Source organism: Pristiophorus japonicus, chromosome 3, assembly GCF_044704955.1.
Source record: "Pristiophorus japonicus isolate sPriJap1 chromosome 3, sPriJap1.hap1, whole genome shotgun sequence".
In the NCBI taxonomy this organism is placed as follows: Eukaryota; Metazoa; Chordata; class Chondrichthyes; family Pristiophoridae; genus Pristiophorus; species Pristiophorus japonicus.
The window spans coordinates 143,211,707-143,238,057 of NC_091979.1; the positions used below are offsets into that span (position 1 = coordinate 143,211,707).

General features: G+C 44.7%; 1 protein-coding gene across 1 annotated transcript in view; it reads left to right on the forward strand.

The window, feature by feature from the left end:
• The window catches only part of LOC139258891 (inositol polyphosphate 1-phosphatase-like), a 70,014-nt gene extending 46,509 nt beyond the window's left edge, over positions 1 to 23,505 (forward strand). The window contains exons 5-6 of the mRNA XM_070874821.1: positions 9,919 to 10,093; positions 22,882 to 23,505. Of these exons, the coding sequence (XP_070730922.1) occupies positions 9,919 to 10,093; positions 22,882 to 23,428 (722 nt within the window). The 3' untranslated portion in view covers positions 23,429 to 23,505. The remainder of the gene's footprint in view (positions 1 to 9,918; positions 10,094 to 22,881) is intronic.
• Positions 23,506 to 26,351: the final 2,846 nt, after the last annotated feature.

Here is a 26,351-nt window from a genome sequence, read left to right on the forward strand (position 1 = left end):
CTAGTGGGGTGCCACAGGGATCGGTGCTGGGTCCTCACTATTAACAATCTATATTAATAACTTGGATGAAGGGACCGACTGTAATGTAGCCAAGTTTGCTGATGATACAAAGATGGGTGGGAAAGCAAATTGTGAGGAGCACACAAAAAATTTGCAAAGGGATATAGGGTTGGAATTTCCCTAACCTGTTTTTCTGGCACCCTCACTCGAGCTGCGCTGCTTTTGTCCACCTTCAAACGCACCGAAAAAAGACCTCCATATTCTGGCCACTCCCTAGTCTCTCCGCCGTCGTGGCGCAACGTGGCCCAATGGATTGGGGGCGGAGCCAGGTCCCGGCACTGAAAACAGTGCCGGGGCCTCTGCACATGTGCACTAGAGTCTGCGTGCATGTGCAGTAGCTCCTGGCAGGCCATTTCTGGAAACACGCGCTGCAGGTTGTGTGAGAGGGGCTCAAAGCACGCCATCCCGAGCACTGGCCAAATGGGCTCCCTCATCGGCGGCCGAGGGTGCTCTGCAGGCTGTGTTATCTGATTGTTTTCTTCCCTTCATGTCAAAAGATGATTTGATCCCTTTCCGCCTTGGATTGGGGGATTTACAGGTTAGAAACACTTTAAGAAAATCAAGATGGAACTTTGGTCTGGGAGGGGCCCATGGTGATGGTTCTTGAATCCACCAGTGGTGACGCCTCTGACCTGATTGTAAAACTCCTGAAGAGTTTCTGGGGGTCTGGGTTTGTAATTCGCGACCAGATGAACCGGGGATTCATGCGGGTGTTTGATGCCATCAGTCGAGACGTGCTTTGCAAGAGGGTACTTCCACCTCCCCCCCCCCTCTCCCGCACCCCCTCATCTCCCCCCCCCTCCTCTCCCCCCGCCTCCTCTCCCTCCTCCTCTCTCCCCCCATCTCTCACTCACCCCCCCTCCTCCTCTCTCCCCACCTCCTCTCCCTCCCCCCACCTCCTCTATCCCCCCCTCCTCTCCCCCCCTTCTCTCTCTCCCCCTCCCCCTCTCCTCTTCCCCCCCTCCTCTCCCACCCACCTTCCTCTCTACCCCCCTCCTCCTCTCCTCCCCCCTCTCTCCCTCCCCCCTCTCTCCCCCTCCCCCTCTCCTCTTCCCTCCCTCCTCTCCCCTCCTCTCTCTCCCCCCTCCCCCCCTCCTCTCCCCCTCTTCTCCCCCCCACCCATCCTCCTCTCTCCCCCCTCCTCTCCCCCTCTTCCTCTCTCCCCCCTCCTCTTCTTCTTCCGCCCCTCCTCTCTTCCCCCTCCCCCCTCCTCCTCTCTTCCCCCTCCCCCTCTCCTCTTCCCTCCCTCCTCTCACCTCCTCCTCTCTCCTCCTTCCTCTCCCTCCCCCCCTCTCTCCCCCACACCCCCTTCTCTCCCTCCTCCCTCCTCCTCTCTCCCCACCTCTCCCTACCCCTCTCCTCCTCTCTCCCCCACTCCTCTCCCTCCTCCTCTCTCCCCCCACCTCCCCTCCCCCCCATCTCTCTTTCTCCCCCCCCTCCCCTTCCCCCCGTCCTCTTAGCCCTGGCCGAATGGGCCCCCTCATCGGCGGACCGCTGCATTCCCTAAGGTAGGACTTCTATTTTTTATTTGTTATTTACTGATTGATTTTGGTGCTTTAGGTGCAGGGTTCCTTCTGTTTTTTTATTTGTTATTTATTGATTGCTTATTACTTTGGTATTGGTGCATTAGGGGCAGGGTTCCTTCTATTTTGTTTGTTCATTAATTGCTCATTACTTTTTGTGCTTTGTTTGGTGCTTGGTGGTGCTTTAAATGTAGTTACTTGCGCCGATTCCTTAACTGTAAGTAAGGTCTTTCTGTGCGGACAAAAGTGGACACATACGCTGCCCTAAGTTAGTTAAGTACAACTTTTTTCTGGCAAAGTTGGCATAAATGGTGTAAATGGCTGGGAAAAAAACTGACCGAACAAAACACCTAACTAACTCACTTACACTGGCACAACTTTAATGGCCATATTTGCAACTAAAAAGATACACCAGAAAAATCAAGTTACACCAAAAAAAACGGTGCAACTCATGGGGAAATGTGGGCCCGTAGACAGGCTAAATAAGTGGGCAAAAATTTGGCAGATAGAGTATAATGTGGTAAAATGCGAGGTTATCCACTTTGGCAGAAAAAATAGAAAAGCAAAGTATAATTTAAATGGCGAAAAATTGCAAAGTGCTGCAGTACAGATGGACCTGGGGGTCCCTGTGCACGAAACACAAACTGTTAGTATGCAGGTACAATCAGGAAGGCAAATGGAATATTGGCCTTTATTGCAAGGGAGATGGAGTATAAAAGCAGAGAAGTCCTGCTGCAACTATACAGGGTATTGGTGAGGCCACACCTAGAGTACTGCGTACAGTTTTGGTCTCCGTATTTAAGGAAGGATATACTTGCACTGGAGGCTGTTCAGAGAAGGTTCACTAGGTTGATTCCTGAGATGAGGGGATTGACTTATTAAGACAGGTTGAGTAAGTTGGGCCTATACTCATTGGAGTTCAGAAGAATGAGAGGTAATCTTATTGAAACATATAAGATAATGAGTGGTCTCGACAAGGTAGATGCAGAGAGGATATTTCCACTCATAGGGAAACTAAAACTAGGGGACATAGTCTCAGAATAAGGAGCTGTCCATTTAAAACTGAGATGAGGAGGAATTTCTTCTCTCAGAGGGTTGTAAATCTAAGGAATTATCTGCCCCAGTGAGCTGTGGAGGCTGGGTTATTGAATATATTTAAGGCGGAGATAGACAGATTTTTGTGTGACAAAGGAATAAAGGGTTATGGGGAGCAGGCATGGAAGTGGAGCTGAGTCCATGATCAGATCAGCCATGATCTTATTAAATGGAGGAGCAGGCTCGAGGAGCCAGATGGCCTACTCCTGCTCCTATTTCATATGTTCTTATGTTCAGGTCAGGAAAGGAGAAAATTAGGTGAAAAATTAAATCCACCTAGTTATTCCTTCATGTTTCATTTCAGTAAGCCCCCATTTACAACTCGGTGTCTGGTTACAAAGATGTGTTCATTTGTCTCCCCGATCCCTAAGACCCCAGTGATCATTCCTTTTGGTTCAATTTAGCTAGATTCCCCACACTCACTTCTAAATGCTTGGATTCGTCCAAACCCCCAAAAAATAGTTTAATTTCTGAAAAAAGCCATTCCAGCAAATCGGAAATATCAATTCACATACATAAAATTTCATTCAATGGTTTGTTTATTTCTGCTTGCGCATCTTGAAATCGAAATAAAAACAGAAAATGCTGGAAATATTCAGCAGGTCAGGCAGCTTCTGTGGAGAGAGAAACAGAGTTAACGTTTCTGGTCGATGACCCTTTGTCAGAACACTGGGGTTGGAAGGAGCTAGGGAGATGTAGGTGGTGAGGAGTACAGGGAAGTGTTTGGATATGGCCTTGTCTGTGATCAAGTCAATGGGTGTCGAAATGCTGTGTGAGATGGCAAGATCAAGGAGGTGGCTGTGAATATGGGTTAGAGAGTTTATATGGAGAGTTTTATGTGGCACAGGGAAAGCTAACTAGGAGAATTTTGTTAAATGGCACAAAGTATGCAAGTTAAGAGAGCCAAAAACCAAGCAAAAAAATACTTCCACATAACCATTTCCTCAGCTGGTAGCACTGTTATAGTTGTTCTCAGTGGACCTTCAGTATTCCAGTTAAGAGTCCAGAACTAGGGGTCACAGTCTTAAGGATAAGGGCTAAGCCATTTAGGACTGAGATGAGGAGTAACTTCTTCACTCAGAGAGTTGTTAAGCTGAGGAATTCTCTTCCGCAGAGAGTTGTTGATGCCAGTTCATTAGATATATTCAAGAGGGAGTTGGATATGACCCTTATGGCTAAAGGGATCAAGGGGTATGGAGAGAAAGGGGTACTGAGATGAATGATCAGCCATGAATTTATTGAATGGTGGTGCAGGCTTGAAGGGCCGAATGGCCTACTCATGCACCTATTTTCTATGTTTCTATGTTAATTATTTAAGTTTACTTTAATTATTTTAAATATTACTGATAACCATGATTTTTCCCCCCAATTCCTGTTGTGTCAGCTTTATTTGTATTTTGTTTATGGCATGTCTCACAGCTGTTAAATGTTCTAACTGAAAGCAAATACGAATACTAACAGTAGCAAATCCAGCCTTATACTTCCAAGAACGCAGTTTGTTCAAACCTAAATTTAGATTTGCACCGGTGAAAGCTTTAATTGAGATACAAGTCCTGATTATTATTGTCATGTATTCAACTATCTTTGTAACCCATGTATAAGCTGACCTAAGTTGTACACCTTGAGAACATTGACCACAGGGGGCGAACTTGTGGGAGACACTCCTAACCTGGACTTTCTGGTATAAAGGGCAAGCTCCACCCACCTTCGCTCTCTTGAGGTCTTGGTAATAAAGGTAACTGGTCACGGAGAGTGACCTTCTCTCTAGTGTGGGCCTCGTGTGCATTTATACTGTATAGTAAGGACATATCATTGGCGACAAGAAACTGGGATTTAAACCAGGCAAGCATGGCCACTAGCAGCACAGAAGAGAGGTACTGTGTTGGTGATGATTGGGACGACTTTATTGAGAGACTACAGCAAAGTTTTGTCACTAAGGAATGGTTGGGACAGGATTCGGCCGACAAACGCAGGGCTCATCTCCTGACGGTTTGTGGATCCAGAACGTACTCCCTGATGAAGGATCTTCGAGCGCCAGAGAAGCCGGCGGACAAGACGTAAGTTGATCGGAGAACACCTTAAACTGGCGAGCAGCATGCACATGGCGAGACACCGGTTTTACACGCACCGGCAGCAAGAAGGGAAAAGCGTTCCAGACCTCGTGGCAGACCTCCGACGACTGGCGAAACTATATAAGTTCCCAGCTGCATGTAGAGCAGAGATGGTGCGAGACTTTTTTATTGAGGGCATCGGGCACGCTGGGGTTTTCAGGAAACTGATTGCGATCAAAGACTTGACCTTGGAAGCGGTGGCTCTGATAGCCCAGACAATTATCTCAGAGAAGGAAGAGACCAGAATGATTTATGGCAAAAATCTTGGCTCAAATGCCGCAAACGACCAGGGAGTCAACATTGTTAACGCAGCACACAGTTCTCTAGGCAGACAAAGGCAATCGGACATGCCCCAGCATGCAGTCGAACCCAAAGGGGGAATTCAACAGAGACAATGGCGAGCTGAACGGCGATTCATGCCATCGCAGTGGACAATGCGGCCAGTAATGGGGCCATCAACACCTGTTAATGGTGCGCTTAAGGACAGTTACAGAGACAGTCAGAGATGATCGACTGGTAATGGACCTTTTGTTTCCAACAATGGGGCCTCCAGCTCATGCTGGAGGTGCGGAGGCAAACACCCAGCCAGAGCTTGCAGGTATCAGCAATATACCTGCAGAAACTGCAACGTCAGCGGTCACTTGGCGCGTATGTGCAGGAAGCCTGCAGCCAGGTTGATGTACGAGGAGGACGGGCCCGATGTAAGCCCTACGAGGCCAAATGAATACTGGAGGAAATCACTGGAGGCTGAAGTTCAGCGAGTTCATGTGGAGCACATATACAGTTCATATACCAGGACGCCACCGATAATGATGAAAATGCTCCTCAATGGCATCCCAGTATTAATGGAGCTAGACACGGGGACCAACCAGTCCCCGATGAGTATCAAACAGTTCGAAAGGTTGTGGGTGTCCAAGGTCAGGAGGCCAAAATTATTGCCGATTGACGCACTGCTACGGACATGTACAAAGGAGATCATTCAGTGCTAGGCAGCGCCACGGTAGTCATGACCCACAAAGATTCAGAGAACAGGTTGCCACTCTGGATTGTCCCGGGGGACGGTCCCGCACTACTGGGGAGGAGTTGGCTTTCTGTCATGAACTGGAAATGGGGCAATGTCAATGCAATTTCTTCTGTGGAGCGAGTATCATGCTCAAAGATCGTGGACAAATTTGACTCATTATTTCAACCCGGCATCGGCACTTTCATGGGGACCAAGGTAGTGATCCACATAAACCCGGACGCCAGGCCAGTACACCACAAGGCCAGAGCGGTGCCGTACGTGATGCGGGAAAAGATAGAATGCGAATTGGACCGCCTGCTGAGGGAAGGTATCATCTCGCCAGTCGAATTCAGTGACTGGTCGAGCCCGATCGTGCCGGTGCTCAAGGCTGATGGGTCGGTCAGGATATGTGGTGATTACAAGGCCACCATCAATCGGGTGTCACTCCAAGACCTGTACCTGCTACCGAGAGCGGAGGACCTCTTTGCGACACTATCCGGTGGCAAACTTTTTTCAAAATTGGACCTGACTTCAGCTTACATGACCCAGGAGCTGGCGAATGAGTCGAAGAAACTGACCAACATCATGACATACAAGGGGATGTTTGAGTATAACAGATGTCCATCCGGGATTCGTTCAGCCGCCGCGATCTCTCAGCGAAATATGGAAAGCCTCCTCAAGTCGATTCCAAGGACAGTGGTTTTTCAAGACGACATCCTCATCACGGGTTGCGATACTTAAGAACACCTCCACAACCTGGAGGAGGTGCTACGCAGACTGGACCGGATAGGGCTGCGACTGAAGAAGGCGAAGTGCGTCTTCTTAGCTCCAGAGGTAGAATTCCTGGGGAGGAGGGTAGCAGCAGACAGGATCAGACCTACTGCGTCCAAAACAGAAGCGATCCAGAGAGCACCCAAATCCCGTAACACGACGGAGTTGCGTTCGTTCCTGGGGCTCCTGAACTATTTTGGCAATTTTCTTCCCAAATTGAGCACGCTGTTAGGTCGCGATTGGGTCTGGGGGGACAGCCAGGAAAGGGCTTTTGATAGAGCACGCAATTTGTTATGCTCCAACAAACTGTTAACATTATATGACCCGTGTAAGAAACTAGTTTTAACATGCGATGTGTCGTCCTATGGGGTCGGGTGTGTGCTGCAGCATGTGAATGCCAACGGTCAGTTACAGCCGGTAGCTTATGCCTCCAGAAGTCTATCCCAGGCAGAAAGGGGCTACGGGATGGTAGAAAAGTAAGCGCTTGCATGTGTATATGCAGTAAAAAAAATGCACCAGTAACTGTTTGGCAGGAAATTTGAGCTGGAGACAGATCACAAACCTCTAACGTCCCTTCTGACCGACAACAAGGCCATAAATGCGAATGCATCGGCCCACATACAGAGGTGGGCACTTACATTAGCCGCTTATGATGACACAATTCGGCACAGACCGGGCACTGAAAACTGCGCCGATGCACTCAGCAGGCTCCCACTAGCCACCATTGAGGGGGCAACTGAGCATGATGCTAAGATGGTCATGGCTGTAGAAGCTTTCGAAAGCGAAGGCTCACCTGTGACAGCCCGTCAGATTAAAGTCTGGACAAATAAAGACTCGCTACTGTCTTTAGTTAAGAAATGTGTCCTGACTGGGGACTGGGCAGCCAAGTACGGGGCATGCCCTGAGGAGTTTAAACCATTTCATAGGCACAAGGATGAACTCTCGATTCAGGCCGATTGCCTACTCTGGGGAAACCGAGTTGTCATGCCCAAGAAGGGCAGAGAGGTGTTTATCAGAAAACTTCACTATGAGCACCCGGGCATTGTCATGATGAAGGCAATTGCCAGGTCACACGTTTGGTGGCCAGGAATAGATACAGACCTGGAACTTTGTGTTCGCAGGTGCAACACGTGTGCTCAGCTGGGCACCATACCCAGGGAAACCCCCTTAGCCCCTGGTCCTAACCCGCCAAGCCATGGTCACGCATCCATGTGGACTACGCAGGTCCTTTCATGGGAAAAATGTTTTTGGTTGTAGTAGATGCCTACTCCAAATGGATCGAGTGTGCCATTTTAATTTCAAGCACATCCTCTGCCACGGTAGAAAGTCTACGGGCAATGTTCGCCGCCCATGGTCTACCGGACGTCTTGGTCAGCGATAATGGCCCGTGTTTCACAAACACTGAATTCCAGGACTTCATGGCAGGAAATGGTATCAACCATGTCAGATCGGCACCGTTCAAGCCAGCCTCAAACGGCCAGGAGGATCGAGCAGTGCAGATAATCAAACAGGGGATGCTCAGAATCCAAGGGGGTTCCCTACAAAGCCGCTTATCACGCCTCCTGTTGGCCAATAGATCCCGACCACACTCGCTCACAGGGGTTCCACCCGCAGAGCTGCTAATGAAAAGGACGCTCACAACCAGGTTATCCTTTATACACCCTACTATGAAAGAAATTGTTGAGAGCAGGCGTCAGTCAAAATGTGACTACCATGACAGGAATGCGAAGGGGCGATGTATTGATGTCAATGACCCTGTTTTTGTCCTTAATTACGCTGCAGGGCCCAAATGGCTTACAGGCACTGTGATTGCCAAAGAGGGGAATAGGGTTTTGGTGGTTAAACTTACCAATAGACAAATCTGCCGCAAACACTTGCATCAAACTAAAAGGAGGTTCAGCAACCCCATAGAAGAAGCAGAGGAAGAACACGACATAGAGTTTACTCCACCACAGGTGATCGAACACCGGAACCAAGTGGAGGAGAGCCCAGTCACTGTGGGCAGTCCGGATAGGCCTGAGGCACCGCAAATAGCAGACACTCAGGCCACCGCCCAACAACCGGAGCCCCAACTCAGGCGCTCTACAAGGGAGCATAAACCACCAGAGAGACTCAACCTGTGATCCCAATAAGACTTTGGGGGGGAGGTGATGTCATGTATTCAACTATCATTGTAACCCATGTATAAGCTGACCTAAGTTGTACACATTGAGAACATTGACCACAGGGGGCGAACTTGTGGGAGACACTCCTAACCTGGACTTTCCGGTATAAAAGGAGAAGCTCCACCCACCTTCGCTCTCTTGAGGTCTTGGTAATAAAGGTAACTGGTCACAGAGTGACCTTCTCTCAAGTATGGGCCTCGTGTGCATTTATACTGTATAGTAAGGATATATCAATTATGATCATCACTGACCATGTAAAAGTAACCATATGCTTCTAAGCACCATATTTAGGTCTTTGTGAAAATGAATTGCCAATAAAACTTCATATAAGTGGTAAATGGCTAGACCGTGTTTGTGGCAGACTGTTTGAATTCTGGCCTCAGCTAATATTTGAACTCTGCAATCCCAAATGGACAACTTTGCTTGTATTCAACTGAGCTGTCAGATGTGTATCACAGCATGAGAGCATTTTAGCCTGCAGGAAGGAAAATTCAGTACAGGAAACCTGCTGTGCACATCACTGCTTAGATTCTATGAAGTGCAGATGACATTGTTGATGGAAAAGTCCTTGGCTTAATCAGTCCCAGCGACAAAATCCAAAGGAGGACAGCACACATCCTAAAGGCAGCAGAAACAGGGAAACAGAAAGATAATTCACAAAAATCAAATAAAATGTGTATATTTTTAGCGATTTAATTTCAATTGTTTTTATCTGTGTTTCCCTCCCCCCCCCCCCCCCTTCGCACTTCCTGTAATATAGATTATTCTCTGGGTGATAGTGGTACAGGGCTGCAATGAATGGCCTGGACTTAACCAACCTTTGACTTCCCCTCCCTTTCAGTGTAGATGTGCTCCACCTCTACCTGTTGTCTTATCCTCCTGACTAAAAGGAAAATTCCAGGTAAGAAATCACAATTGTGAACCTGCATTCAAAAGGGCATTCAATTTCATAAATCATGGAATGAGAAAAGGCCATTCAGTCCAAGTACAAACAAGTCCTGTCCGAAGGAACATTCTGTGTAAATACTACTCATAAAAATCAATCTTAAGAACAATACATTAGTTAAATACTGTATCTCATATTTTCCTTGTACAATAAATCAACTATCACTGTCCATTTTACTTTCCAGTATGTGTAAAGATAGAGAAAGTTTCTTGTTTATTTTACACAAATGTTCTTGTCTCTTCAGACTCGACATTTCAGTACATAAAAGGATATGCTGACGAGAAGCCTAAAGATGGAATTTACTCCAAAGGCCTTCAGTGTGTGACCATTCTGATTGGAGTATATAACAGAAGCTCTGGGCTACCAATAATGGGTGTGATCAACCAGCCATTTGCAACCCGTGACCCAGATAGTCTCAGGTAAAAAAGACAATAGATGGAGTGTACCATTATATATTTACTGTGTAATGTATTGTGCTGGGCCTGACCATATCAATCATTATGCTGTCTCCCTCTCCACAGCTAAATCCAGGATCATCCTGGAGGATAAGGAAAATCAGCTGTTCCTTTATACCTCCTTCAACCCCCTCCTTTCACCACCTCCACTCGCACTTTCAACACCAAGTCTGAGGAGATGAATCTCAGCTCAAAGGTTGAAACCATCACTGCAGTTACCTCAGTTGCAACCAGCCCCTCCCCTCCCTTGTCCTAACAACCCTCCAGCTCCTCGCACTAGCCTGCTTTCCCGCCACTCCAACATTTTGCTCCATTCTTCCCTCTGCCTTCTTTAAGCTCTTCTCTTCCATGAAACTCAAATCCTGCTCCCATAATTCATTCCCAGCCAACTTTGGACCTTTCCATTAGCATTCCTGGCCCCATGCGGCTGACATCATCAATAGTTCCGTTTGGCACTGCCCTTCTCTCTTTCAAAACCGCCATCATCACCCCACTTTTCAGAAATTTGGCCTGCTCGCTCTTATATTCTAATGTCGCCAAGGCATCTCCAAAAATGACTTCCCCTACCCATGTATAGTCACCTCCAGACTTTCCATCATGATCCGATCTTGCCTTCTTCCTTTTCCTTATTTACATACTGACCTCTGCATGGGGTCAGCTTTCCTGTGTGTGCTGACTGCACCCAGATTTACCTCTCCACCATTGCTCTCATCCCTGTGACCACACTGGACTGTCTGCCTCATGTTAAGTCATGGAATTTCCTCAAAATGAAGATCGGGAAAACCGATCAATTTCTCAAATACTCAAAAAATGAAATTCTCACAATGCGTGTTGCGCACTCCATGAAACGTGTAATACTTAACAAGTGTATAAGTGTATGTAACAGAATGAATCCAAATTCAACATATGATGCCAGCCTGTTCTGTGGACCTAAGGACTGTAGATGGAGCTGTTGTAAAATAATTAGGCTTTGTCTTCTGCAAAACCATCTTTAAAGATGAACTGAGCAGTCAGAATAACTGACTCCAACAACAGTGGCACCTAGATCAGGAGGTCAGTGCTAAGTACAGCAATTTGCATTTTCTTGTTATTTTTAGCAAGTTGAACATCTGACTCCATTGCTGCTCCTGAAGCTATAACTACACGAGAAGAAGTGTTGGGACTGATCCTTAAATTAGGCTGTCAACAATATACACATGGACACACTCATGTATGTACACCCACACATTCACCCTCTCTTCTGCCCCCCCGCCTCCCCCCCCCCCCCACACACACACACACACACACACGTTATTCATAATGGGCCCAAGTGTGTTTCTGAAACCAATATTAATATTTAACAAGTGGTGTTTTGGGGTGGGTAACATCACAATATTTTTTTAATTTCTTGATTTTCCCTCCTCCGATGGCACCTATTCACCAAGATAATTGGTGGAGGACTGCACTCCGGCCTCTGTCAATGCTACTGTATAATGACAATACCAGTTATTGCATGAGGGAGTCATAGGATGACTGAATTCTGACTCCTCCACCTCTGAGGGCACTCTTCCTCTTCTGAACTGAGGGATAGATAATTCAGAGGAAAAGAGCCAATGCATCTTTTGTCTTACCACTGGAAATAAATACAATTACCTTGGCATTAATGTACCATTTGTACCAAATCATCTAGATCATGTCAACACAAGTCCAGAACAAAACATGTTGAAAGCATATGTACTGAGCTCCTGAGTGCTTAAATGCAGGGACTATATTGTGAAATCTTATATGCACACATACAAAATAAAAATGCTCTATGCTTCTTCAGATATTTGAAATTTGGATTTAACATTTAGTTTCAAGTCCTCTATGTACTACTGTTGTAAATAGCCAATTTCTTTTACTTAAAAATATTAAATCGTTATGAAAATTTGGGAGGGGTTACTTGTACAAAAAAACAATGTATTCACAAGAGTCTTATTTGAAGCTTTTGTAAAAACTTACTTTTGATTACCCACATAAAGACGCTCAGATTTGGTCTCCCTTCTTACAGTGTCAGCCATTGGCTCAGTTGGTAGCACCCTCGCCCCTGAGTCAGAAGGTTGTGGATTCAAGCCCTACTCCAGAGACTTGAGTACAAAAATATAGGCTGACACTCCATTGCAGTACTGAGAGAGTTCTGCACTGTTGGAGGTGCCATCATTCAGATAAGACATTAAACCGAGGCCTCATCTGCTCTCTCAGGTGGATGTAAAAGATCCCATGGCACTATTTCAAAGAAGAGCAGGGGCGTTATCTCTGATGTCTAACCCATTTCTTATCTCTCAATCATCAGTTCATAAAACAGAGTATCAGGAAATTGTCACATTGCTGATTGTGGGAGCTTGCTGTGCGCAAACGAACTGCCGCGTTTTCTTTATTACAGCAGTCAAAAAGTACTTAATTGACTGTAAAGCACTTTGGGACATCTGGAGGTCGTGAAAGGCATCATATAAATGCAAATCTTTTTTCTTTTACTAGGCTGTTTTGGTGACATGGCCCAAATCCTAATGTGTCTGGAACAATGAAATAAATAGCAGATGGATTTTAACGTGGATGTAAATGTACTGATTTGCCCTGGCTGTTAGGTAGTGAGCCCAGTTCTGGTGGGATAATCTACAAGTAGCTCCAGCTATAGAACCACAATAATTTGAGGGATAATTTAATGCAGATATTGTGGTAATGCATGCTGGAACATAAAACACAAAACAGCTATATATATATATATATATATATATACATCATGAAGGGACCTACATTTGCCGAGGTAGAAAAGGAAGAGGGCTTAGATGTGATTACTGGCAGTTTACTGAAAGTATACAATCAATGTGAAGATGTTACTAACCAAGCTTAATCAAAGTCTGGAACTTGGGAGCAATTGAATATAATTCAAAACATGAGGGGCCGTATTTTTGAGCATTTGCGATTTCGCCTGTTTTCAGGCACAAATCGCGACAAAATCTTTTTATTAGTGCCGGGTTAGCATTAGCGCCAGAGCGCTTAACTTTCACCAAATGGTAATGAGCATTAGCACTAGCGCTAACTCCAGCGTTGCACAACAGATTTAGTGCACTGGAGCCGAATTTTCCGCCGTCAGGAAAAAATCGCCCCTTCAGCACATGCGCAAATTCTTTTTTGTCAAAATAGGCCCTTCTGCGCATGTGCAACATTTTTTTTCTTCTTCTTCCTGCACTTCTGGTCAGCTGTCCGATCGCAAACGCTAATGCAGGCAGGAAGCACCTGCATGGATGCATAGTACACCCAAGGCTGAATCAGCCATTTGACTTTTGATTTTGAGCATGGAGGAGCACAGCAGCATGGAAGAAGATAGACAGAGGGCGAGGAGCTTTACGAATGAAGCAAACGAGGCACTAGTTACTGTTGTGGAGAGCAGATGGGACGATTTGCATAGGAGGGGTGCAAGTAGACCCCTCTCAACAATCTTCAGAAAAATATGGGGGGAGATCGCGTAGGAGGTCTCTGGCTCTGGCACTGTTGCGAGAATGCCCAACTGATGTCGAAAAAAATGTAACTATCTAACGAGGGCCGTCAGAGTGAGTACCATTTTCATTCATGCACTCCTTCATTACTGAAATTATAAATCTGACATACTATTTGTTCTGATGCTATTGCTGGATCTCAGCTCTCTGTCAGTTGCCTCCTAAAATGTATGACACAGAAGTAGGCTTAGTTTGGCACCCTATTTGCCATGAATGATCTTTACACATTATTAATATTGCTTTCTGAGATCTCATAAGATGTTTCTGCACTTAGATGTCCTCCTGATGAACCACATGCAACTTCCAAGGCAATTAAACAGAGGACTGTATTACATTCACACAGTATGGTATAAGTGATTTGGTAGCTATCTTTGTGTGCCACAAGAGCAGAAGGGCCCTCTGGTAACCATTCCCATTTTCATCTTTACAGGCAAAGAAGTCGCATAACTGGCGCAAACATTTGCACACAGTCGGTGGTCGGGCTCGCACCCTGCCACTCACGCACGTGGAAGAGTGATTGGCAGGCCTCATTGGCACTGGCGATTGGGCAACTGCCCGTGGGGGTGCTGACCCCTGCTTGGAAAGTTGTGGTAAGTCCTGCACACTCCCTGGGCTGGGTTAGGGCAATGTGATGCACTGTCTCTGGAGTAGGGTTGGGGCAATGTAATGAAGTGTCTGTAGAGCAAGATTGGGGCAATGTCATGCAGTGTCTCTGGACTACATATAATGGAATAGCGGCGGTCCTTCAAATGAACCTGTGTTATGTGACCTTCCTCATGTCACCCTGTCCCCTCCCCTGCTGTTAACCGCTCGTCTGTTGCTTTCTATTTCCAGATGAAGAGTCACAGACGCCACATGCCTCTGATGAACCCTCCACATCAGGCCATCATGTGGAGGGGGAGGAGGAGGAAGAGGAAGACACCAGTGATGAGCCGACTGCGGGTGGGGGGGGAGGGGCGCAGATGCACTCCACACATCTTTTGGCACCGGGAAACATCTCGTCTGAGATGATCAAACATTCTCGGGCTTTGACACATCCGAGGCTCCTGGGACTAGTGGCGTGCAGCAACGCTGTTCTGAGGTCGAATCCCGTATGCCTTCTCTACGGAGGGTGAGAGGGTGAGTCGGCAAAGTCAGTCTGATAACAGACAGGCAAAGATCCAATAGTGGGACTGTCCAGGGAGGGTGTCCAGCTCACCCGACAGCTCCTGCAGGTCCTGGATAGGATTCCTGCGAGCATCGAGAAACTCACTGCGACCATCACGGAGGTCGGGGCGCAGATTGTCCGTGCGAGCCAAGAAACCTGCGAAGCTGTCAATGCCCAAGCGCAATTGATGGCCTCCACCAGTGACACTACAGTCTCCAATGTCAGACCCAGACCCACATCACCTGTGACTGGTGACGCCGAGTAAGAGACTCATCAGTCAGAAGCCGGACCTTCCATACCCTGAGCTTCTCCAGTTGATCCCCACATGGCGTCTCAAAGGTCTCTCCCCCCCCACCAATACAGCTGGACTCTGACTGCCTTGCTGCACGATCTGGTGCCATGTTGGGTAGGGGCAACAGGTGAAGGAAGGGGCGAGGGGTAAGGGGAGGGGGGGAACACCCAGTGCTAAAAGACGTTAGGGTAGGTGTGTTGTTCTTGTTATTTTATTAAAGTTTTAAAAATTTTCAAATTATGTTAATGTTAAGTTATAAAAGTTGTCAATGTTTATTAAAGTTTTTTTCATCGTTTACAAAATTCGAAAAGTTTACATTTTTGAGAAAATCTGTTGTTTACCTAAACCATTCCTGTGTAGTGTCTCATTTGCAGAATAAGAGGGGGACTAGTCTACATGGTGGGATAGAATGGTCAGGCAACGGTCAAACGTGCTGTTCATTCTTCAAGCAAAGTGTTCAATTATCAGCTGCTGACGTAAGGCTTTTGCAGCGGCAAAATTCCCACGATACCTCCCCTGTGGTTGTGGGTGGGGGTGGTGGTGGCATGGTTCCTCGCCAGGCTCCTCATCCTCCTCCCCCCTCCCCCCTCTCTCCTCAGGTGGTCCTGCAATCCCCATTGGCAATTCCTAACCCCTCATGATGGCCAAGTTGTGTAGCATGCAGAACACCACAATGAACTCAGGAGACCTGCTGAGGGGAGTATTGCAGGCAACCTCCAGAGTGGGAAGCGCTGCTTGAGCACTCCAATTGTCTGTTCGACGATGTTACGTGTGGCTGCATGGCTCTCATTGTAACGATGCTTGACTTCTGTCTGAGGGTTCCGGAATGGGGGGGGGGGGGCTGTAACCTTTGTCCCCCAGCATCCAGCGCTTGCCTTGTGGTTAACGCTGCGACAGGCATGAGACACTACTCTCATGCAAGATGAAAGCATCATGGATGCTCCCTAAGTATTGGACATTGACTGCCATGATGCGCTGAGTATGGTCGCAGACGATCTGTACGTTCATGGAGTGGAATCCCTTTCAGTTTCAGTAAACCTTTTGATTGTGTAAAGATGCTCCCAGGGCGATGTGCGTACAGTCAATGGCACCCGTAACCATGGGGAAGCCAGCAAATCTTCCAAAACCTACAGCCCTCTCATTCTGGGCCTCCTTGGTCATTGGAAACTTTATGAAGTCCATCCTGCGTGCGTACAGTGCAGTAGTCACCTGGCGAAAGCTATAATGTGTAGCGTGCTGGGAGATGGAGCATATGTCTCCTGCTGATGTTTGAAAGGAGCCGGAGGCATAGAAGGCAAGTGCCGCAGTCACCTTCACCTCGAGAGGCAGTGCCGTCCTGTTGCCGCTGGTAGGCTGTAAATCTGCATTTATGAGCTGGCACATCTCTGACAGCACTTCTTTTCAGAAGCGCAGCCTCCGAACACACTGTGCCTCAGAGAGCTGCAGGTATGAGCGCTGTTCCCTGTATACTCGTTGGGGGTAAGGCCTCCTCCCCATATGTCTGCGACTTCTTCGATTACATTCAAAATTATCTTCAATAAGCCTTCTTGCAGCTCCACACTGTATAAATATAGCAGCCAGGAATAATGGCTGACATAGTACAGCCCCCAACTTTTAAAATGTCCTTTACAACAAACTATAAACTGACAATTGTAAACTATAAACTTCAGTATAATAAACATAGCCTTCTTTTGTGAATCCTTTTTGATATTGAATTAGTCAAGACAGCAATGCCCAACATATAATTGGCTTATGTCCCAAGACAATGGCATAGTTTAGTGAACATTCTAGAAATTGCACATGTATGGATGTTGAGTGCGAACAGGCTGCACCTGACCGTGCATTTCCCTCCCCCTTCACTCACTTTCACTAGATGAATAAAATGTCAATCACTTTCACTAGATGAAGAAAATGGAATATTACAAACGGGTCTGCAGATCATAAAGGTCTCGGGTTTAACCCACTTGCCTGCGTGAAGTTTGCTGATCTCAGCCAGGACAGTGGTGAGCCATTATTGGCTTTGAAGAGAAGAAAATAGTCCAGTAACGCCAATGAAGTGAGCAACATCTGTTTGACAGTGTGATCCATAAACACAAGAAAAAATTTGCACAGAACAGAAAATTTAACAACATATCCTTAGTCACTAAAGCAAGGTAAAAAGTGACATCTATTCCTTCCAAATGCCACGGATATACTCAGGTTTTGAGTTACAGAAAAAAAGATCAGCACTGTAGTAAACTACATTTTTATTAACTTCAACAATTTTATAGCCTTACAAAAGAGCATTAAACTTATCTATCCTCACTTTTCAACATGCCGACCTAGGTGCGACTGCTTTTTGTTGGCGGGTTTACGGGCGGACGCTAAATCGGATGATATGCTCGAAAGTTCCGCCCGGGGCGCTAGCGCAGCGTTACACGATGATTGACTTCATCCAAACACTCAAAACATCGGGCGGGTGCTAAGTTTTAGTGTCCCCGCAAAACCACTGTTGAAAGTTTCGCCCCGGCGCAAAATTTTGTTTGCCTCATTTAGCGCCAAAAAACTCGTTTTAGCGCTTCGCCCAAGCGCTAAAATGGTCGCAAACCCCTCGAAAGTCCAGCCCGAGATTGCAATCTTATACAGATAATTGGTGAAGCCAAATGTGGAATACATCACACCTTATTTTTAAAAGAACAATATAGAGGGTCTGAGAAGGGTGGCAAGAATTTGGGACTTGGGGCTTAAATGATGAAGAAAAAGGCACAGAATTAAACTTAATTTTAGTGTAAAAAGGATTGAGGAGGGATGCGATCAAAGGGCGTGAAATTGGTCTTTTATGGTAGTGTGAAACAGGCGGTAATGAAATGGCAGCCCATTTTACAATCCGCCCAATTTTCTTTTTATTTGTTGTATAGCAAATTTGGCGGGGCGTAAATCGGTTGCGGATTTGTTATCACTCGTTTAGCGCTACTGCCAAAGACTACTTTCACCCCTCAATCTTTACAATATTGAGCGGAATGAATAATGTCGATGGAAGCAGATTATTTAATTTTCACTGTGTGCAGAACTAGAAGTTAGGAGTATCATATCAACACGTCTTAGACAAGATTATATCAGAAGAGTTTTTATCTGCACAGGATAATGAATATAGGGAATAGACCACATCAAACACGGAGTCTATACAGTATACTCTTTAATTATCCAGTGGGAAGGCGTTTAGAGAATGTCTACCTTACATCACAAGAGACAGTTTGCAACACAGTTTTGATTAAGAAAAGTTTACACAATGTTAACTCCTCACAATACATTTTTAAAGTCTTATTTTCTTCTGTGATCTCCCTCTATCACTTCCTGTATGGCTATACAGACAGACTGGTAACTTATTCTCAGGCTTACTCCTGCTGCCAATGTTACTATATCACCAGATGCTAGGAGATGCATGAGCTCCCGAGATGGATCTTCCTTCAGATTTAATCTCCATTCCTGTTGGGATCAGGCCTCAATCCATAAGGATAGATTTTCCAAGTTTTTGCTCATAAGAAGATATCTGACCTTCTCCATGCTCCTCAAGTTCAAGGGGTGCAGACTTGAGCAATACAAGTTGTTGTTGTTGTAATTGGCACTCAACTGGTTTAGCCATCCTTCAATGGACCACATCCTGCGCTATGAGGCCTCACTCTGCTCTGGCAAGGCCATCCAATACTCCAGGATAATTCTGGAAAGCAAAGATAACCCTTGTTTCTTTTCTCCACTACCAACCATCTCCTTAATCCCTCTCCTCTGCCCCCTCCATCTTTTTCATCAGCAACAGGTGCAAGCAGCTCATGGACTTCTATGGTATGGTGATTGAGATCATCCAGTCATCCAACTCCGCTACTTTCCCGCATTCCTGTTGCCATTCTAGCCCTGAACCCACATCTCTCTCTACTTTCTCTCCCGTCTCTCATCATGCCTTCTCTGAGCCCATCTCGTCCATAAAACCCACCTCCCTTCAACCTATTCCCACTAGACAGCTGACCATCCAACTTCACTTTCTGGCCCCCATGCTAGCTGGCCTTGTAAATAGTTCCCTCTCCTCAGGTACAGCGCCCTCCCTGTCAAAACCATCATCATCACCCTGCCCACAAAAAACGCACTGCTGCTCTATCATTCCTTACAAATCAGCCTCCATCTCCAATTTCTCTTCAAAGTCCTTGAACCTGTTGTAGCCTTCCAAATCAATGCCCATCTTTCCCGCAACTCCCTCTTTACAAAAACACAAGAAATAGGAGCAGGAGTAGGCCATTTAACCCCTCGAGCCTGTCCCGCCATTTAATAAGATCATGGCTGATCTGATCATGGACTCAGTTCCATTCCCTGCCCGTTCCACATGATCCTTTATTCCCTTACTGCTCAAAAATCTGTCTATCTCCGCCTTAAATATATTCAATGACCCAGCCTCCACAGCTCTCTGGGGCAAGGAATTCCACAGATTTACAACCCTCTGAGAGAAGAAATTTCTCTTCATCTCAGTTTTAAATGGGTGGCCCCTAATTCGGAGACTATGCCCCCTAGTTTTAGTTTCCCCTATGAGTGGAAATATTCTCTCTGCATCCAACTTGTTGAGCCCTCATTATCTTATATGTTTCAATAAGATCACCTCTCATTCTTCTGAACTCCAATGAGTATAGTCCCAACCTACTCAACCTATCTTAATAAGTCAACCCCCTCATCTCCGGAATCAACCTAGTGAACCTTCTCCAAATAGCCTCCAATGTAAGTATATCTTTCCTTAAATAGAGGCCAAAACTGTATGCAGTATTCTAGATGTGGCCTCACCAATGCCCTGTACAGTTGTAGTAGGAGTTCTCTGCTTTTATACTCTATCCCCCTTGCAATAAAGGGCCAACATTCCATTTGCCTTCCTGATTACTTGCTGTACCCACATACTAACTTTTTGTGTTTCATTTACAAGGACCCCCAGGTCCCTCTGTACTGCAGCACTTTGCAATTTTTCTTCATTTAAATTATAATTTTCTTTTCTTTTTTTTCTTCCAGAGTGGGTAACCTCACATTTTCCTACATTATACTCCATCTGCCAAATTTTTGTCCACTCACTTAGCCTGTCTATATCACTTTGCAGATTTTTTGTGTCCTCCTCACAATTTGCTTTCCCACCCATCTTTGTATCATCAGCAAACTTGGCTACATTACACTCGGTCCCTTCATCCACGTCATTAATATAGATTGTAAATAGTTGGGGCGCCAGCACTGATCCCTGCGGCACCCCACTAGTTACTGATTGCCAACCTGAAAATGACCCGTTGATCCCGACTCTCTGTTTTCTGTTAGTTAGCCAATCCTCAATCCATGCTAATATATTAACCCTCAACCTGGTGAACTTTTATCTTGTGCAATAACCTTTTATGTGGCACCTTATTGAATGTCTTCTGGAAATCCAAATGCACTATATCCACTGGTTCCCTCTTATCCACCCCTGCTTGTTACATCCTCAAAGAACTCCAGCAAATTTGTCAAACATGATTTCCTTTTCATAAAACCATGCTGACTCTGCTTGATTGAATTAAGCTTATTCAAATGTCCTGCTACTGCTTCCTTAATAATGGACTCCAGCATTTTCCCAACGACAGATGTTTGGCTAACCGGTCTGTAGTTTCCTGCTTTCTGTCTGCCTCTTTTTTTAAATAGGGGCGTTACATTTGCAATTTTCCAATCTGCTGGAACCTCCCAAGAATCCAGGGAATTTTGGTAGAATACAACCAATGAATCCACTATTTCTGCAGCCACTTCTTTTAGGACCATAGGATGCAAGCCTTCAGGTCCAGGGGATTTGTCCGCCTTTAATCCCATTATTTACCGAGTACTACTTCTTTAGTGATAGTGATTGTATTAAGTTCCTCTCTCCCTATAGCCCCTTGATTATCCCCTATTAGGATGTTTTTAATGTCTTCTACCATGAAGATCGATACAAAATATTTGTTCAAAGATTCTTGCCATTTCCCTGTTCCCCATTATTAATTCCCCAGTCTCATCCTCTACGGGACCAACATTTACTTTAGTCATGCTTTTCCTTTTTGTGTACCTGTAGAAACTCTTACCATCTATTTTTATATTTTGTGCTAGTTTACTTTCATAATCTATCTTCCCTCTCTTTATTATTTTTGTAGTCATTCTTTGCTGGCTTTTAAAAGTTTCCCAATCCTCTGGCCTCCCACTAGTCTTGGCCACATTGTATGCCCTTGTTTTCAATTTGATACCATCCCTTATTTCCTTAGATAGCCACGGATGGTTATCCCTTCTCTTACAGTCTTTCCTTCTCATTGGGATACATTTTTGTTGAGAGTTATGAAATATCTCCTTAAATGTCTGCCACTGCTCATCAACCGTCCCATACTTTAATCAGTTTTCCTAGGCAACTTTAGCCAATTCTGCCTTCATACCTTTGTAGTCTCCTTTATTTAAGCTTAGGGCACTGGTTTGACATCCAACTTTCTTACCCTCCAATTGAATTTGAATTTCAACCATGTTGTCACTCATTCCTAGAGGATTCTTTACAAGGAGATCGTTTATTAATCCTGTCTCATTATACAGTACCAGATCTAAGATAGCCTGCTCCCTGGTTGGTTCCGCAACGTACTCTCCATTCATAGTCACAGCACTAAAATGGCCCTAACCATTGGCATAAATGACATCCTCTATGTTGTGCATTATCCCTCCTTGGCCTGATCGATGTCTCTGCAGCCTTTGACACTATCCTTCTCGATTGTCTCTCCCCCATTGTCCAGCTCATGAGTCTGCCCTTGATTGGTTTCAACTTACTTATCCAATCATAGCCTCAGCAACTCCGAAAGTGGCTTATCTTCCCGGCCCTGTGCTGTTATCTCTGGAGCCCCACAAGGGTCTATTTTTACCCCCTCCTCTTCCTGGTCAACCTGTTTAAAAACTAGGAAGACCGAATCCATTGTCTTCGCCACCGATTGTATCCCCCTCTCCAGCCATTGCTTCAGGTTGAACCAGACTGTTTGCAGTATCAACTTCCTATTCGACCCTGAGCTGTGCTTATGACCCCATATACTGTCTATCTCAACCACAGAAAACTGCCTACTTCCACTTCTCTAATGTCACCCGATTCTGCCCGACCTGAGCTCATCTACAGCTGAGGGCCTCATCCATGCCTCGCTATATGCAGACTCAACGTTGCAATGCTCTCCTTCCCAGTCTCCCGCAAACTGCCCAATCTTTTTTTGATTATGTCCTGTTATGCAACTTGGAATGTTGTCCTACGTTAAAAGTATTACATAAATGCAAGTTGTCATTGTAGTAAGCTCAGTAAAGGAACACCTCCTGACTGAAAAATGATAAATATCACTTTTTGTTTGCCAAATATTATGACATGATGATGCAATTTGTGGGAACCTGCATCATTGGATGATGTTGTGAAATCAATAGTGTGTGTTACAGCAGTGGAATTAATGGGTGTCTGGTCTCTTCCCCACAGAAAAGTTAATGTGTTATTTTTCTTTTGAAAATTTATATAATGTATGTAATTGCAGAAACAAATATGATTAATGATTTCAGAACAGCTACTTCATCTAGTAATTTTGAACAATTGTACTACTATTTTTGTTAGGCAAGGGTATTAAGGGATATGGAACCAAGGTGGGTAAATGGAGTTGAGATACAGATCAACCATGATCTAATTGAATGGTAGAACAGGCTCAAGGGGCTGAATGACCTACTCCTGTTCCTATGTACATTTTTCCATATAAATGAGTCAAATTAACAAATCTTCAGTTAATATTGTTTTTCTTCTCAGATGGAGCGGGCAGTATTTCTGGGGGATTTCTTATAAAGATGTCAACATATGTTCACTGCAAAATGACGATGTAAATGCTACTTCTCAACTAGCTGATGATCCGTGCGAAGATCTAGGACAGAATGAAGACCTGCAACCTGGAGACAATTTGTCAGCTGTCATTAGTACGAGTGAAAATGAAAGCATCAAGACGGCATTGTCCATGCTACGGTTGTACTATGCAGCTGGCGCTGGCTACAAGAGCCTCTGTGCTGTGCGAGGCTTTGTCAGTGTCTATCTTTTGTCTGAGGACACCACTTTCAAATGGGACTGTTGTGCACCTCATGCCATATTGAGGTCCTTGGGTGGAGGTATGGTAGACTTTAGAGAATGCTTGAAAAGAAGAAAAGATGGTAATTTGGATGAACTTCCTGAGCTGATCTATAATACACCAATAAATGGGGCCACAGGAGTAGATAGATGGGCCAATAAGGGGGGCTTAGTAGCTTACAGGTGTCCCAGACATTTGGATACCATTATGAACATCATTTCTAAAGCAACCCCTTGATAACAGCTACATTTTTAATTGCCTTTCCATTTAAAAGAACATTTGAGCATTCAATAAAGAAAGCATACTTTAGCTTGTTGAAGTGTATTAAAGATACAGTTCATGCATCAGGTTTGGACTTCATATGCTTCAGTTAGCAATATAACAAAACCAAAGGAAATGTTACATTATAGTCAGGTTCACAGTACAAAATTTAAAAAGAGATAATATAATGTTTGTATGTGCAAGAATTAAGAGCACTAGCACGGAGACAAACTCCAAGCTTGTAAGATGATATATTCAAGTACCATGCAGCCACTAACACTATAGATGCTGCATTTCAGTTCTTGAAATATATATATATTCTATGATAACATGAATTCCAGTGAATCTCCGGCACTGGGTATAAACCAGAAATTGGGCAGTGTAAAGGACTAGACCATTTCACTATGGCTTGGCTCAGTTATAAAATGAAATTGTTGATATTTTGTTTTAAAGTTCACACTCAGGTCAGTTAGCTCATTATGATCTATATATAAACTACACTCGAAGACTTGGGTTAGTTCTGAATTAAAAAGTACCAACTAAATAGATCAAATTCAAATGTGCCAATGTTCATTCAGATTAAAAGCTGTCTGATTCAGATCCTTTCTCATTTCCAGCCTGGAACACCTTGGCGCATGGATTAAACTATGCCCTTTAATGCATGCGTGGTGCTATGAATATATTGTGCTTTAGATTGAAAACATAGTTCATTTTGATCAATTTATGTATTTCAAATTCACTTAAGTGCAAACATAAAATAATACTGCTTGGATTTATATAGAATGTTCAAATATCTCAAAGCAATCACTGCTTTGTAGGCAATCAAGGTCCACCAGGGGGCTGGACACATGCTATGCCAATTCAAACATGCTTCCTACAGATGAATAGTAATTGGGATCAGAAGGCCTGGCTGAGTTTCGTTTTGTTCTTCTTTAGTCATGGGACGCTACCCAATTGCAGCATCCCTATAAGTAACCTGGCGGAGATCAGCCAAATGAGCACTGACCAGGGATTGAATCTGGGAACTTACTGGTCTCTCAGCTCAGTTCTGCACCATTCAGTGCACTTTCCCACTCAGCTAAAAGGGAGTTCTTTGAATTGTTTGCATTGTACCTAAAGAAATTGTTGTAGGGATGCCTTGTTGCGATTATGTAGTATAACTGGAACGACTTCACAGATTCAAAATTCGATCCCACGTTATGCTTCCCGTGGAAGATGCATTAGTTGCTGTTTTTGTATCTTCATACTCTATCCTAGGTGTGAAGTAGTGGATGGATTTTCAGGCTGATTAATAGATAGGCCACAATGATACCAACCAATAGGGTGGTTTAGTCCTATACGGCGAGAAGGTTTTAAGGGCTCCCACAACCCATACGATGAGGGGGTGGGGGCTACCCACACCCACCAGGCACAAGTATCCCCGCCGGATGTCAAACCAGAATTCAGAGCCGGAGCTCCAATCTCCACACACCAGGACTATCTGGAACCTTCTGACTCAGAGGCAGGAATACTACCACGAACCTAAACGCTCGCCCTGCATAAGATGCAGTGTAAACAGCAGATAACAATGAATCAATTCAGTTCAATCAAATCAAATGTATTGATTGGTGCTGATAATATGGTGCACCAGATCTAAGGGACCAAATTTTCCTCTACATTCTTAATTCACGAACCAGACTATCCACTAGCATTCTCCAAAAGGATTTTAATGTGCACAGATCAATAGAAAAAGATCTGTTACCTTTGTTATCAACAATTGAGCAGTCCTATTTACTTAAGTTTTACAGTATGTTTGTATTTATGGTGTATAAGTGAACTGTAATCTTTACTGACAGTGAATGTTGCTTTACTGAACATTATGCAAGGAAACAGGAAAGACGTGTTGCAAGATGCTCTTTCACAGGCCAAATGGGTAAAGGAAAATAGGTCAGTTGTTTGCTCTAGTTCATGTGAACTTTTCGTGAAAAATGTACATGTATAATGATATATTATAATTAAATAGTGATGTTACCAATATTGACGTGCAACATATGTGTAAGATACTCTAAACTATGTAAATAAATTTGTACTGAGTGTTCGTGGGAGAAGGTGAATTGTGAAATACAAATAAGAATTAAGGATACAGGGTGCAGTAAAGTTTGCAGACTATCTCCTGTGTACTTACTCCTGGGTGTTGTAGGCATGTGATAATATTGAGATTTTTCTCACAACTGAAGTCTTCCGCATTCTACTCTGTAGCTATTCTGTGCATTTTATATTAATTAATTCACGTTTCTGCCTGTCCTCCACAAATTTCTTCCTCTGAACTCTCCTTTCCTGATTTGAGGTAGTGACTTATGCTGGTTTGTTGCTCCATAGGTGTTGACCGCTCCCTCCCAAGCAGACATTCCCCTTGTACACATCTAGATCTGATCTTGATCCTGCTTCACCTGACATATGAGCACGCACTTCCCTTGAAAATTCCCCACATCGTGATCAGGAGATAAAGGATTAGCTGCTTTTACCAGTCCCTACCCCAGAAACAGCGAGATCATCTGGCACCCTGGCTAAGATCCATTAATATCAGCACAGACCAGGGATTGAACCTGAGGCCTTTCTGGGATAACATTTTTAATACATTTTAAATGTTTTGGGACTGAATCAACCAATGAGCAAGTGTGTTTATGTCAAACGTAGCCAGAGATTGGACATCTATGTCATACTCACACTGTGAAAGCTTCTGCTGACTCCTGATGCCATATGAAATTGCTTTATTGAAAATGTCCTTGTGGAGTTATATTTGGAGTCCATCTGTGAAGAATATTCTCATGGAGAAGCACTTATGCATTTACATGTGTTATAATAATTTTTCTTTATTTGGTTCAGACATTAAAATGCAAAATTGCAATAGGAGGCAATA